Raw genomic sequence first — 12,135 nt, 5'->3', positions numbered from 1 at the left:
TGGACATTTAATTGGTGAAATACAATAGAAAAATACTTTTCTCTTTTTCTCACCATTTTTATCTCGTTTCCAAACCCGAATCATTATCACTTTTCTTCTTTTTGATCTACTGATATTGAGTCATTTTTGCCTCGATATTACTCATTTAAATTGTTTTTCTTTCTCTTCTAGTCAAACTAAACGATTTTCATATATTTTAAGTCTTCTTTCGTTTGCTTAGTGATTTCATCGTCTTAGCACGAATACATTTCTTTTGATTTTTTTTTTTGTCTTTATGCGATGTTTATTTGTTTCGAGTTGAAAAATTAACTTTAATCACATGCAAATTTAATCAATAACTTTTACGTTGTCAGCATTTCAGATCCATAGACTTGCATAAACTCATATTTTGTAGACATATTCAATTTGTCATTCTATACTATTAACATTAATAATAATGTAAGTTTGTTGATAGATTCATCATATTTATTTATAATGACTTTTAATTTATATTTAAAAAAGGAAAAAGAAAGTGATTAGCGTGTGACGGACCCGGTCCAGTACTTGCATTAATTAAGCAAAAGAATATTCCCCCTGAGAGACCAAAAAATACCTCTTCCACTAGTTTGTTTATCTTGACTTGAAACAAATCATTATTCAATTTCAGTTCGTTTCAATCCTCTCATATATCACCGCTTCCTTAGATCTACTTGCTTCATCAATCAACAATCATGGTTCTTCAGCACAGAGATCTCGACCTTCTCCTTTCTTCTCATTTGATCAACCACCCCAGGGGTTCATTTTCCAACTATTCATTTGCATCTGCAGGTTCGTGTTTTGAAATAAAAAATTCATTTTTTTTTTTTTTTGTTGCAGGTGATGGTGCAAAATCCAATTCGATGTCAATTGAAAAGAAAATTGAGTTCCTTGAAAGCTTTACGGGAAAGGTGTGTCTGTGTCAATTGAAAAAAATAATCATTTGTTTTTTGTTTCAGCATTTATCTATTGCTACTGTCTCTGTTAAGTGTGTGAGATAAATAAGAAACAAATGGAAGTTTTTGTTCTTATTTTTATTTTTATTTTTATTTGTTATGGGATTTTTATCAATACATAATGGAACAAAATATGAAACTTATCAGTATTTATGAGATGACAGAGTGACATTTTATCAACTTTTCAATGAAACAAAACAAATCAGAATTTCTAATTGGTTTTTAACTCTATAAGAAATGTTTGGTTGTAATCAAGTGATTAAGCTCAAGTGGTTAATGAGCTCCGCCAAAGGACGAATCGATCGGGGGTACCCGATTTGGATTCCTGAGTGGAATAATTCTTGGCTACCTCACGGCCGAACTCTGTATTACCAGAGTCCTTTTCCCCAGGAACCAGAGGGCTAACACCAAAAAGGAAATGTTTGGTTGATTATAATTGTTTAGCTTTAATTCATTTCAAATTCCTTACTCTAATGAACTCACCTTAATGAGAGTATTTATTAGCTGAATTTGTTCTCTATATGTCGCTCTTGCATCTTAAATATGGAGGATAAATGAAGAATTTCATAACTGCGCGTCTATGAACTGAAATTAAGATTATGTAATTATGTCACAAGAAGCTATAATCTTTGCTAATTGTTTATTTGTGTTTTCATAAAAGTGCTTGTATTGTATTAATTCATGGTTTTACTTATTCTGAGTTAACTTGAGTTTAATTTTAACTGTTTCAGGTCACAAATCGAAGATCTCGTAGGTGGTTAAATGACCGCCTCTTGATGGAACTTGTGCCACGTTTAAATGCAGAGGAAATTAGAGGCTTGTTTGCTCCACCACCATTTGGTAATTATTCGTGTGACTGATGTGTGTGTGTTATGCAGTAATTCACAACGCTTATACTGGTGTTTTTTTTTCTTTTCTTTTCTTTTTGCCTGAGACTGCAGTTGCATTTAGGCAACAAGAATGGGATTCTTCCATACACGAAACTTATTTAATGTTTCATGTTTTTCTTCTCTGTGTGCATGCTTTGTTATTTAAGTGCATTTGAATGAAGGAGAATGCATATAAAATTTACATCAAATATGCAGGATATTGTGAAAGTGAACTGGCTTGGAACTTTAATTGATATTATAATTTTATATCCACTTTCTAATCTATTCTTTCTTTCCTTTCTTAGAGTACAATGGTCGCATTGAGGTTTGAACCTATGACCTCGTGCAAACTACCCATGCCCCTCACCACTAGTCCAATCCTAGTGGCTTTATTCTTTCTTTCCTTTTTCTATGGGCCGTTGTTCCCTTTTTTATGTTTATAATGTTTGGGTTCATAAAACAGGTGATGAAGTTCCACCTTCAACATTTTCCTTGACTAATGTGGAGGAGTGGGACAGATTCAGAAATATAGACATGGACAAAGAGGTTATATTTCTTTCTCTCTTTCGCAGATCATTTCTTCAAAACTTCCACTGTTTAAGAAAGCAATTTGATGCCCTTGTAATTGGATTCAACAAGCATCAGTTTTGTTAATATTGGCTTTTAACTTGGCAAAGCAACTTCTAGTTATAACTTCAAAATTTCCCTTGTTTCTTTAGCAGTTTTTTATGATGGGATGGTCCTAATGTTGTTTAGGGTGTGACTTGTGTTTATAGTGCTTGAGATCTTGTTAGTGTTATCATGGTTTGTGTAAAATTTACATATGTAGTGGTTTGTGTGGGTTACCTAATCACGTGAAACTATGAGTACATGTGTGAGGAATTATATTAGTTTAGATCAAGGTGAAAATATAATCTGTATGCTGGTTGCTGACATGCTTTTTTTTTTTTTGAAAGGGTTGCTGACATGCTTATTGTCGTATGAAAATTGCTATGATTATATTTTCATGGATGTGGTGCGTTCACAATTCACAACTGACAAACAACTATCTGATTTATCTGTTTGGTAGGTTAATATAATTCACGCCTTTGAAAATTCTTTAGAAAAGAAGGAAGGTCGCATTGATGCTGACAAGATGGCTGTGTTGAATGGTTGGCGTAGAGTTGGTAGTAATACAAGAGAGGCACTTCGCCGCAGCTCTCTTTTTGAACTCATAGAGGGTTATGAGGTATATACCTGATTATTATGATGCTGCTCTGTCCTGTTACATGGAAAAGGGGCTAAATTATCAGTGCTTGTTGTATTTTTTCCTTTGCTGTGTTTAAAATCTGTTTGTCGGCGTTTACATGGAACCTTCATTACTCCCAGGAATGTCTACGGGCCTTCATAACCGAAAGCACAGATGGAGACCTTCTTGAACTTAGTATTAAAGATCCTTTCCATAGATTGTTGCTGCATGGAGTTTGTGAGGTAAGTATCAGATAAGCTACCCCTCTGTTAATATGCTGAAAATATGATGCTCTATTATGACAGAAGAAAAATGTTCACAAAAAACTAAGAGTTTTTGCTGTGATGTTTTTGTAAACAGTTCTACAATCTGGCGTCAGACACGGTGTCTGATCTGAATGGCACAGAGACGTCAAAGACGACTAAGATAAAGAAGAAGAAAAGGGCTTCTCCGGAGCTCCCAAAGATCACTCTGTCCCATTTCCTGAGAATGTCGAAGGAAGGAAGTTGGTAGTTTGTTCTGGGCAGAACTGCTGTCCATTGTCCATACAATAAAACCCATTATTGGATATTCTCAGAACTAAAATCAAGCCCCTCCCTTTGTACGGGGATGGACAGTGTTCAAACTGTAGTTAATTTTAATTTATTTTCCAAATATCACTGTAAATTAGTTCATCGCCAACCTGTATTTTTAATTGGTTGATACCATCAGTCAACAATAAAATGTTGATTGTTGGTTTTCTCTGTTGTAGCTTATGAAATAAGATTTTAATTATTAATTATGAAAACTTACGATTATCCGATTTATATGTCAATATGTGTCTGTGTATATATAAAACGAGATGGCTAGCGATTTCTTGATTGAGCAATTTTTGGTCAAATTTTACCTATTTTCCGGCCAACAATCTAAATTCAATGCGAGAGTAGTTCATCAAGATTCTTAGATTAAAGATTAGAAGACAATTGAGCAGAAAATTGGCTATTGCCTAAGATTTACATTGAATACAAATAAGATATTGATTAATACTGTTGACTAAAGTAAAATACAACATCTCCTTATTTGAATCATCTTCAAAAAGTTGGGAATTTTAGCGTAAGAGATTTTTTTATATAAAATTTTCGACCACAAATTAAACAGATGAAGATTGACTAAAGGGTTCATTGCTTTAATTTTATAAATAATGTTTGTTGGTAAGAGATTTTTGTCTTTAGAAGTCAATTTTATCACGTCATGTTGGAAGATATTGCTCCCTCCGTCCTTAATTATAAGACCATTTTGAGAATTTTTTTTGTCCCTTTTTATAAGACTCCTTTGTTATTTTCAACTACATTAATTATTTCTTTACATACATGCTCCTATTTATTATACATCTTTTTCTTCAATCAACAATAAATAACATGTTGAAAATATAAATAACCTTCTTTCTTAAAGAATAAAATTGTAAAAACAATAGTGATTACAAACAACTTTAATACAAATATCCACTATCTTAATTCATGTGATTTTGGCAAAAGGGTGTTATATATAAGGACGGAGGGAGTATTTTTTTTTTTTTTTTTTCTCTTATACTCCACAGAATTGTCTCATTATACTACAGCAATAATGTTTGAAAATGATTTAATTAAAACTCCAACAACCATTGACCAGTCCAGTCGGTGTTATATGTATTGTTGTTCACTTATAATAAATTAGGTCTTGATAACGAGTGTCTCATAATACTCTTTAGATTCTAAAATAAGAAAAAAAAATTTATAAAAAAAGTCAAAAATTTTAATTTTCAATACACTTTACATAAACTTTTATACAATGTTATCATTTAAAGTCTTGGAGGCGGCTGAGCTGTGTATAGTACATATGCTCATTCCATAGGGACATCGACCAGTTTCATCAGCAAGACCTGTTACTGTTAGAATATCTTCAATGGCAAAGAAACCTGTGAAATACTACGTGGTATGTAGTTTGTTTATTTATTTATTTCATTGAGTAATGTTATAACTGTTGTTATTATTGTGAAAGAAAACCATAGCTGTTGTGTGAATCTGAGTGATGAGGTACATACTCAGGTGGATGCATTCACAGATTCAGCATTCAAAGGGAATCCAGCAGCAGTGTGTTTACTAGAAGAAGATAAAGATGATGAATGGTTGCAATTAGTAGCTGCTGAATTCAACATCTCTGAAACATGTTATTTGACTCCTATTCATGGAACCTCTATTCCTCGTTTTGGTCTTAGATGGTTTACTCCTGTTGCTGAGGTACTGCAATTTATCACCACAAATCATACATACTTTTTTCTTTTTGTATAATGTAACCGTAGAATTTAAGAGCCAAGTACATGTGACAATTTTTGAAAGCAAGTTGAGTATGACTCATAGTTACTAATGTTGGTTTGCAAGTGTGAGTTATATGTCCCGGATAAAATAGTAAAGGTTGAACACCTTAAGAGGACCCATAAACCCATTGCCTTGAGGTTTTGGGTAAGAGTGTGGCGTCTCTCTTGCTTGTGCGGTTGTTCTAGCCTCGATGTGGACAGTCCCCTAAGGCTCCCCTAGTGACCCAACAACTAATAAGCGGAAATGGCCTTAAAAGGTTCAGAGGTAACGTTGTAATCTAGATCGTAGCATTTAAATACCGTCTGTACACTGTAAACTTGAATATTTAGTTTATACTCCCTCCGTTCCTTTTTAATTGTCACTTTTAGAGAAAATTTTTGTTTCTATTTAACTGTCAGTTTCAAAGTTCAATGCATCATTAAATGTTGTTTTATCAATATTACCCTTAGATATTTATTGCGGAGAGAGAAACATATGAAATGAAATATTAAATTAACAAGGTCATTATAGTAAAAGTAATAACAATTGTATCAAAAGTAGTACCATTTATTGATTGTCTTGGTTTGTGTAAAATATCAAAAAGTGACAATTAAAAAGGAACGGAGGTAGTAATACAAAGCAACTGCCGCGTGTCTCAGCAGTCTGAAACGTAGGCAATATTGGCCAAAGACCGGCTGTTCGTTATTTGCATTGAATTTTTTGTTACTCTTTTGAACAAAGGTTGCTTCTAACGTAACAAAAGGGAAACTTAATGATTGATAAAGAGAAAAAAAAACAGACATTAATGCCAACAAAACTAAAATGTATGCTAAAGAAATTTAAGAATACCCTAATCTGGCCATTGTATTGATGTGCTTTTAGGGACAGTTTTGTGTTTGTTTAGTTTATATCTTTGTGATTTAGAGGTAACGATAATAAACTCATCTTCATAATCGCAATTTATACCATTATTGACATTACATGGATGCTATTATAATACCACAGGTCAATCTTTGTGGCCATGCCACACTAGCAGCTGCACATACACTACTTTCATCTGGTTTGGTGGACAAGAATGCTATTGAATTTGTGACACGATCTGGAATTTTAACTGCGAAGAGGACCGATGTCACTAGTGCACTGAATTTGCAGAACGGTGAAGCTCCGGTTGGATTTTATATTGAATTGGATTTTCCTGCTGACCCTATTGCAGAATTCAATTCTAATGACACTTCACTCATTTCTGGAGCATTGAATGGTGCTTCCATTATTGATATAAAGAGGACAACAAATGGAGATAATTTACTTGTAATTCCTCTTCTCTATTCCACATTTATTTATTGTTTGATAAGCAGATATTAATTAGTGGTTATGGTAGCCGTAAGATTTGAAGAAAAAAAGTGCTGTTAATAGTAAACTTGTATAAGCAAAGTCCCACCAAAATTGGTAGTTACTTTGTATAGATAACATGAATGATATCTTAGTTATTGTTATTTCAAGAAAACAACATATCCTTGAGAGTATGCTGAAGACCATATGTTATTGTTATTTAATATCTGTGAACCTGCTTGATTATTGAGGAAAGGAGTAGTAAATATCTATATCTCATGCTACTTTACTCTAACATGCCAAATATCAACTGTTTGTTTACTACTTCTCCTAGGTTCTTGTCACATCTGGAGAAAATGTCACAGAAGTACAACCACAATTTGATGCAATTGTTAAATGTCCCGGGATGGGGATAATTGTTACAGGGATCGCTCCTCCAGAGTCCGGATTTGACTTCTACAGTCGATATTTCTGCCCGAAACATGGAATCAATGAGGTATATGGCTAAGAATTACGACTAGAATGTTTCAATACTGAATGTCGAAGTAAAGCTTCAGATTTTGATCTTCGACATTCAACTGTTAAACTGCATCAAGATATGAAAATAGAAGAAATGAGATAATGTTGTTAATAACCTATATTTGCTTTCAGGATCCTGTTTGTGGGAGTGCACATTGTGGCTTGGCACCCTATTGGAGCAAGAAGTTGGGGAAGTGTGATTTAAAGGCTTATCAGGTAGTACTATTATATTACTATCTTTTCTATTCCCTCATTGTGATTATCTTTGTCATTGTGGTACTAATTTTTAGAATACATTTGTTCAGGCATCAGCTAGAGGGGGAATTCTCAATATTCATATTGATGAACAAAAACAAAGAGTTTTTTTGCGTGGGAAGGCTGTTACAGTGATGGAAGGATCTGTTTTGGTCTAGTCCTAGTCCTAACATTGCAGTCAAATACATGCACCAATACATGTAATAATTACTATCAGATGATAAAATTGTTATTGGAGCACTTAATTATTTTGGTCTAGTCCTGAGCATTTTGTGTATTTGATATACACAAATCTTGGTTTGAGTGTTGTAGGATTTATTAAGTTGAATAAATTGGTCTGGTGATTGCTTTTGAGTTGGCATCATCTAGTGGAATAGTTGTTCATATTCATCCAATGCATGAGCAGATAAAAATGATATTGATGTTTGGAAACCTTGTTAATGTCATGAATAGATGTCGTCTATTTGAACTCTTGTATAACTTTGCAAATAATAGACCAAAAATCCGTATTCGGATGATTATAAAATCGTCTATAATTCGATTTTGACACTTGAATACTGAATCAAGTTGACGTCTATAATTGAATGATATTTTGTTGTGTGCTCTAGATGACATGTCTAAATGGTCCTGACCATCTAAGTATTTTTCTTGAGTTAGAAACTAGAAAAACAATTTTTTTTAGGTGAAAGAAAAAACAAAATATTAGTGTTGAAAACTTTATTCCTTTTTCTTGTTTTTGTCTGAATCAACACTCTCGCTCACTATCTCTGAAGTACTAAGGACATGGAAATCCTTAACTTTCTACTTAAAAAAGTTACAATGGCCTTTATTCTATACCGAACTCAGAGTGTAACAGCGGATTGGTGGAAGAAATGCTCGTAAGACAATAATGTTTGGTTGGGACTGCCTCGGAGACAAGACAAAGTCCAATGGTAGGGATGTAATGCTGACATTCTAACGCTGAAATTAATATATATTACTTCATTAAGGTGGGTGAAAGGTTTAGAATAATACATATCTTGAGAGGTGATGATAGACCTAAAGATGAAGTATCAAGTTCAGTTGGAAACAACCTTGGTATATCACATGAGACACTTTCCCTTCTTAGCAATTGCCTATTATTATAATTATAGGGGTCCATATTATTTAATATTTTTTTGGTACAGAGGTCCAGATTCAAAACATGTGTGTGTGTATTTGATTTTCATTTACTATATATTATTGAGGTGGATTGACTGTGTCCACAGCATCCATAGGGGCTTTGACCAGTTTTATCTCCAACACTTGTTCCCTCATCATCAAATGGCAAAGAAACATGTCAAATACTACGTGGTATGTTTGCTTATTTATTTAACTGTTAACTGTATTTGTTATTATTACTGTACAAAAAAACATAGCTGTTGTGTGAATCTGAGTAATATGATGATGTACATACACAGGTTGATGCATTCACCGATTCAGCATTCAAAGGGAATCCAGCAGCTGTGTGTTTATTAGAAGAAGATAAAGATGATGAATGGTTGCAATCAGTAGCTGCTGAATTCAACATCTCGGAAACATGTTATCTGACTTCTATTCATGGAACCTCTATTCCTCGTTTTGGTCTTAGATGGTTTACTCCTGTTGTTGAGGTACAATTTATGTTCATAAAATCACACACACTTGTTTTTAATCAGAGACTTTTCAATATTCTTAGACATAGGCTATTAAATACATTATATAAACAATTTGTATTAACATTATATGGATCTTATTATAATACTACTACAGGTTAATCTTTGTGGCCATGCTACATTAGCAGCTGCACACACACTGTTTTCATCTGGTTTGGTGGACAAGAATGTTATTGAATTTGTGACACTGTCTGGAGTTTTAACAGTTAGAAAGATCCCATCGATGGATGTGACTGGTGTGCCGAATTTGCTGAATAGTGAAGCTGCAGCTGGATTTTATATTGAAATGGATTTTCCTGCTTACCCTGTTGCAGAATTCAATTCTGATGATACTTCACTCATTTCTGAGGCAACAAATGGTGCTTCCATAATTGATATAAAGAAAACAGGAGAAGATTTACTTGTAATTCCTTAGTCTTCTAACTTTCATATTTATTAACACAATATTTAGTAACTAGCAGAAAGACTGCGAACAAAGTCTACTTAAATGCAAAACTGCAACTATGTTTTGTGTAATTTGTGCACATTCAAAATTGGTAAGCTTATTATTTCTTCTAGGTTGTGGTCGCATCTGGAAAAAATGTCACAGAAATACAGCCACAACTGGATGCAATTGCTAAATTACCTGGAAGGGGATTAATTGTTACCGGGATTGCTCCTCCAGAGTCTGGATTTGACTTCTACAGTCGATTCTTCGCCCCAAAATTTGGAATCAATGAGGTAAGTGGTTGAGAACTATGAATATAATGTTCCTCCAATTGCATTGTTAAGGTCTTCTTAACAATGCAAATGGATTGAAGAGTTGAATATACAATATCCAAGGTAAGGTTCAGAATTTGAGTATTTTAACACAACATTAGTTCTCTTCTGAGTGTATACTTTAGTTATAATATTGTTATTACTACCTATGTTTACAAATTACAAGGTCCAATGCTGGTCATTTCTAAGAAAAAAAGGATATTATAGAAAGCAAGTCCAGTCTATATTCAATTGAAGATATGAAAATAGAAGAAATTAGATAATATTGTTGATAACTCATATTTGGTTCAGGATCCTGTTTGTGGGAGTGCCCACTGTGGCTTGGCATCCTATTGGAGCAAGAAGCTCGAAAAATGTGATTTAAAGGCTTATCAGGTACTCTCTATTCCACGATAAGCGTCATATTTGCTTATTTTACACGTACTAAGGAAGTTATTGACTTGAAAGTGATGCACATAATTACTAATCAGAAAGTATAATTAGAGAAAAGAAATTAATATTAGGTTGAAAATTGAGAGTGACACTCATTTTGAAACACATTTTTTTCAAATATATTATTATTACTTGTTGTGGGATAGAGAGAGAGAGAGAGTACTATTCTACCATTTTCTCTCATTGGGTTATCTCTGTCATTGTTGTACTAAACTGTAGATTACATTTGTGCAGGCATCAACTAGGGGAGGAGTTCTCAATATTCATATTGATGAACAGAAACAAAGAGTGTTTTTACGTGGGAAGGCTATTACAGTTATGGAAGGGTGTGTTTTGGTCTAATCCAATTCTTAACATTGCAGTCAAAGTAGTAGCAAACTTGCACTCATAGCAGATGTGTTTTTTAAACTCTTGTGTAACATTGAAAAAAATATACCCAACTTCCAAAATCCATGTTGGGGTGATAAATAAATATTCTAAAATTGGATTTTCATTTTTGATACTTGAATCCTCATTCAAGTTAATGACTTGAATAAATAAATACTTTGTGCTGTACTTTGTTCATGATATGAATAGTGTGTATGGATCCTATTTGCACACATGCCTTTAAGGGAGAAACATTAACATGCTTAAAACTAATTCGAACTCAAACTTAGTTAAGTTATAAGAGATCGGTGTAATCTTTTTTGGTGGTGGCTGGGGTTTCAACTCCAAACTTTGCATATATTATGCATTTGTTCATACCAGCTGAGCTAAGCTCACGAGAACATATCGGTGTAATCTAATATAAACGCTCTTGTGTTCATTTTTAACTTTCATTTTTAAAATTTTAAAATTGAACGTGACATTAATTATTGTAGGCTTAATTGCACTTTTCCCCCCTATAGTTTGCCAATTGTGCGATTTTGCACCCCATAGTTTTAAACGAGCGATTTTGCCCCTTATAGTTTTCCCCCTTTCTGATTTTATGGTCCCCATGACATTTAGTGCTGATTTTTTTATCAATTAATGTGTTCCACGTGTGTAATTCCATTTTTTAAAAAATAAAAAAAATGGTATTTTTCAGATTTTGAGAGAAGGGGGCACGTGAAACAAACATATCAGCATTAAATGTCATGGGGACCATAAAATCAGAAAGGGGAAAAACTATAGGGGATGCTCGTTTAAAACTATGGGGTGCAAAATTGCACAATTGGCAAACTATAGGAAGAAAAAGTGCAATTTATTACAAGGAGAACAATAGTTGAAATGAGATAATAAATTGTTAAAAATATTATAAAGATAAAATATAATATCAACAAAAGTAATATAACATTTTTTAGGGGAATTAATATAGTAACATTTACTAATTTTCTTTGGTATATACAAATAACTCTGAAATAATAGCTAAAAAGAACAGAGAGTATACTCTTTCTAGCGAGCGTAGAAAACATATAATATTTTAGATTTTAAAGTATAAATGTATACTCCTTCCGTCCCAAATTGTATGTTACTTTAGAAAAAATATTTGTCTCAAATTATATATCGCTTTACAATACCAATGAAAAATTAATTTACTTTTCCTATTATATCCTTAACTATTTATTACTCTCTCTTCTTTCAATTCCTTCATTTATCTTTCTCATATCATTTATTGAGGATAATTTTGTAAAACAACTCATAATATCTCTTTCCCACACAATATTAATTACATTTCTTAATATGTATGAAATGCCCAAAACATCATACAATTTAGGACGGAGGGAGTATTATAATTTTTTTTTACAGAGGGATATATATATGATAATT

The 12,135-nt window shown here is 33.0% G+C and overlaps 3 protein-coding genes across 4 annotated transcripts; all 3 read left to right on the top strand.

The window, feature by feature from the left end:
* The first annotated feature begins 585 nt into the window (after window positions 1–585).
* Window positions 586–3,882, top strand: LOC11431198 (R3H domain-containing protein 4). The gene is made up of 7 exons (XM_003590627.4): window positions 586–774; window positions 856–926; window positions 1,703–1,811; window positions 2,304–2,386; window positions 2,910–3,068; window positions 3,209–3,310; window positions 3,429–3,882. Exons 1-7 carry the CDS (start codon window positions 711–713, stop codon window positions 3,579–3,581), a joined length of 741 nt encoding a protein of 246 aa, XP_003590675.1. The 5' UTR covers window positions 586–710; the 3' UTR covers window positions 3,582–3,882.
* Window positions 3,883–4,857: 975 nt separating this feature from the next.
* On the top strand, window positions 4,858–7,952 carry LOC11429569 (uncharacterized isomerase BH0283). The gene is made up of 6 exons (XM_003590626.3): window positions 4,858–5,018; window positions 5,132–5,323; window positions 6,386–6,688; window positions 7,044–7,205; window positions 7,361–7,444; window positions 7,534–7,952. Exons 1-6 carry the CDS (start codon window positions 4,989–4,991, stop codon window positions 7,639–7,641), a joined length of 879 nt encoding a protein of 292 aa, XP_003590674.1. The 5' UTR covers window positions 4,858–4,988; the 3' UTR covers window positions 7,642–7,952.
* Window positions 7,953–8,215: 263 nt separating this feature from the next.
* LOC11429568 (uncharacterized isomerase BH0283) lies at window positions 8,216–10,946 on the top strand. Of its 2 annotated transcripts, XM_039828302.1 has the most exons (7): window positions 8,216–8,415; window positions 8,731–8,815; window positions 8,923–9,114; window positions 9,254–9,559; window positions 9,715–9,876; window positions 10,207–10,290; window positions 10,582–10,946. In XM_039828302.1, the coding sequence occupies exons 2-7, from the start codon at window positions 8,786–8,788 to the stop codon at window positions 10,687–10,689; spliced, it is 882 nt and encodes a 293-aa protein (XP_039684236.1). In that variant the 5' UTR covers window positions 8,216–8,415; window positions 8,731–8,785; the 3' UTR covers window positions 10,690–10,946. The 2 variants fall into 2 exon arrangements, with proteins under 2 accessions (XP_039684236.1, XP_003590672.3); XM_003590624.4 differs by having other exon boundaries at window positions 8,216–8,815.
* Window positions 10,947–12,135: the final 1,189 nt, after the last annotated feature.

Source organism: Medicago truncatula, chromosome 1 (genome assembly GCF_003473485.1).
Source record: "Medicago truncatula cultivar Jemalong A17 chromosome 1, MtrunA17r5.0-ANR, whole genome shotgun sequence".
NCBI lineage: Eukaryota > Viridiplantae > Streptophyta > Magnoliopsida > Fabales > Fabaceae > Medicago > Medicago truncatula.
The sequence above is the reverse complement of the archived record's forward strand: the minus strand, read 5'-3'. Positions and strand labels throughout refer to the sequence as shown.

What these genes read in the sequence shown, in the direction of transcription:
- LOC11431198 (XM_003590627.4), top strand. Translation starts at nt 711, where the DNA reads ATGGTTCTTCAGCACAGAGATCTCGACCTTCTCCTTTCTTCTCATTTG. An exon ending in TTGAAAGCTTTACGGGAAAG is followed by an intron (nt 927 to 1,702) that starts GTGTGTCTGTGT and finishes TAACTGTTTCAG; the next exon opens with GTCACAAATCGAAGATCTCG. An exon ending in ATATAGACATGGACAAAGAG is followed by an intron (nt 2,387 to 2,909) that starts GTTATATTTCTT and finishes TCTGTTTGGTAG; the next exon opens with GTTAATATAATTCACGCCTT.
- LOC11429569 (XM_003590626.3), top strand. Translation starts at nt 4,989, where the DNA reads ATGGCAAAGAAACCTGTGAAATACTACGTG. An exon ending in AACCTGTGAAATACTACGTG is followed by an intron (nt 5,019 to 5,131) that starts GTATGTAGTTTG and finishes GTACATACTCAG; the next exon opens with GTGGATGCATTCACAGATTC. An exon ending in GGTTTACTCCTGTTGCTGAG is followed by an intron (nt 5,324 to 6,385) that starts GTACTGCAATTT and finishes ATAATACCACAG; the next exon opens with GTCAATCTTTGTGGCCATGC.
- LOC11429568 (XM_003590624.4), top strand. Translation starts at nt 8,513, where the DNA reads ATGATAGACCTAAAGATGAAGTATCAAGTTCAGTTGGAAACAACCTTG. An exon ending in GGTTTACTCCTGTTGTTGAG is followed by an intron (nt 9,115 to 9,253) that starts GTACAATTTATG and finishes ATACTACTACAG; the next exon opens with GTTAATCTTTGTGGCCATGC. An exon ending in AAACAGGAGAAGATTTACTT is followed by an intron (nt 9,560 to 9,714) that starts GTAATTCCTTAG and finishes TATTTCTTCTAG; the next exon opens with GTTGTGGTCGCATCTGGAAA.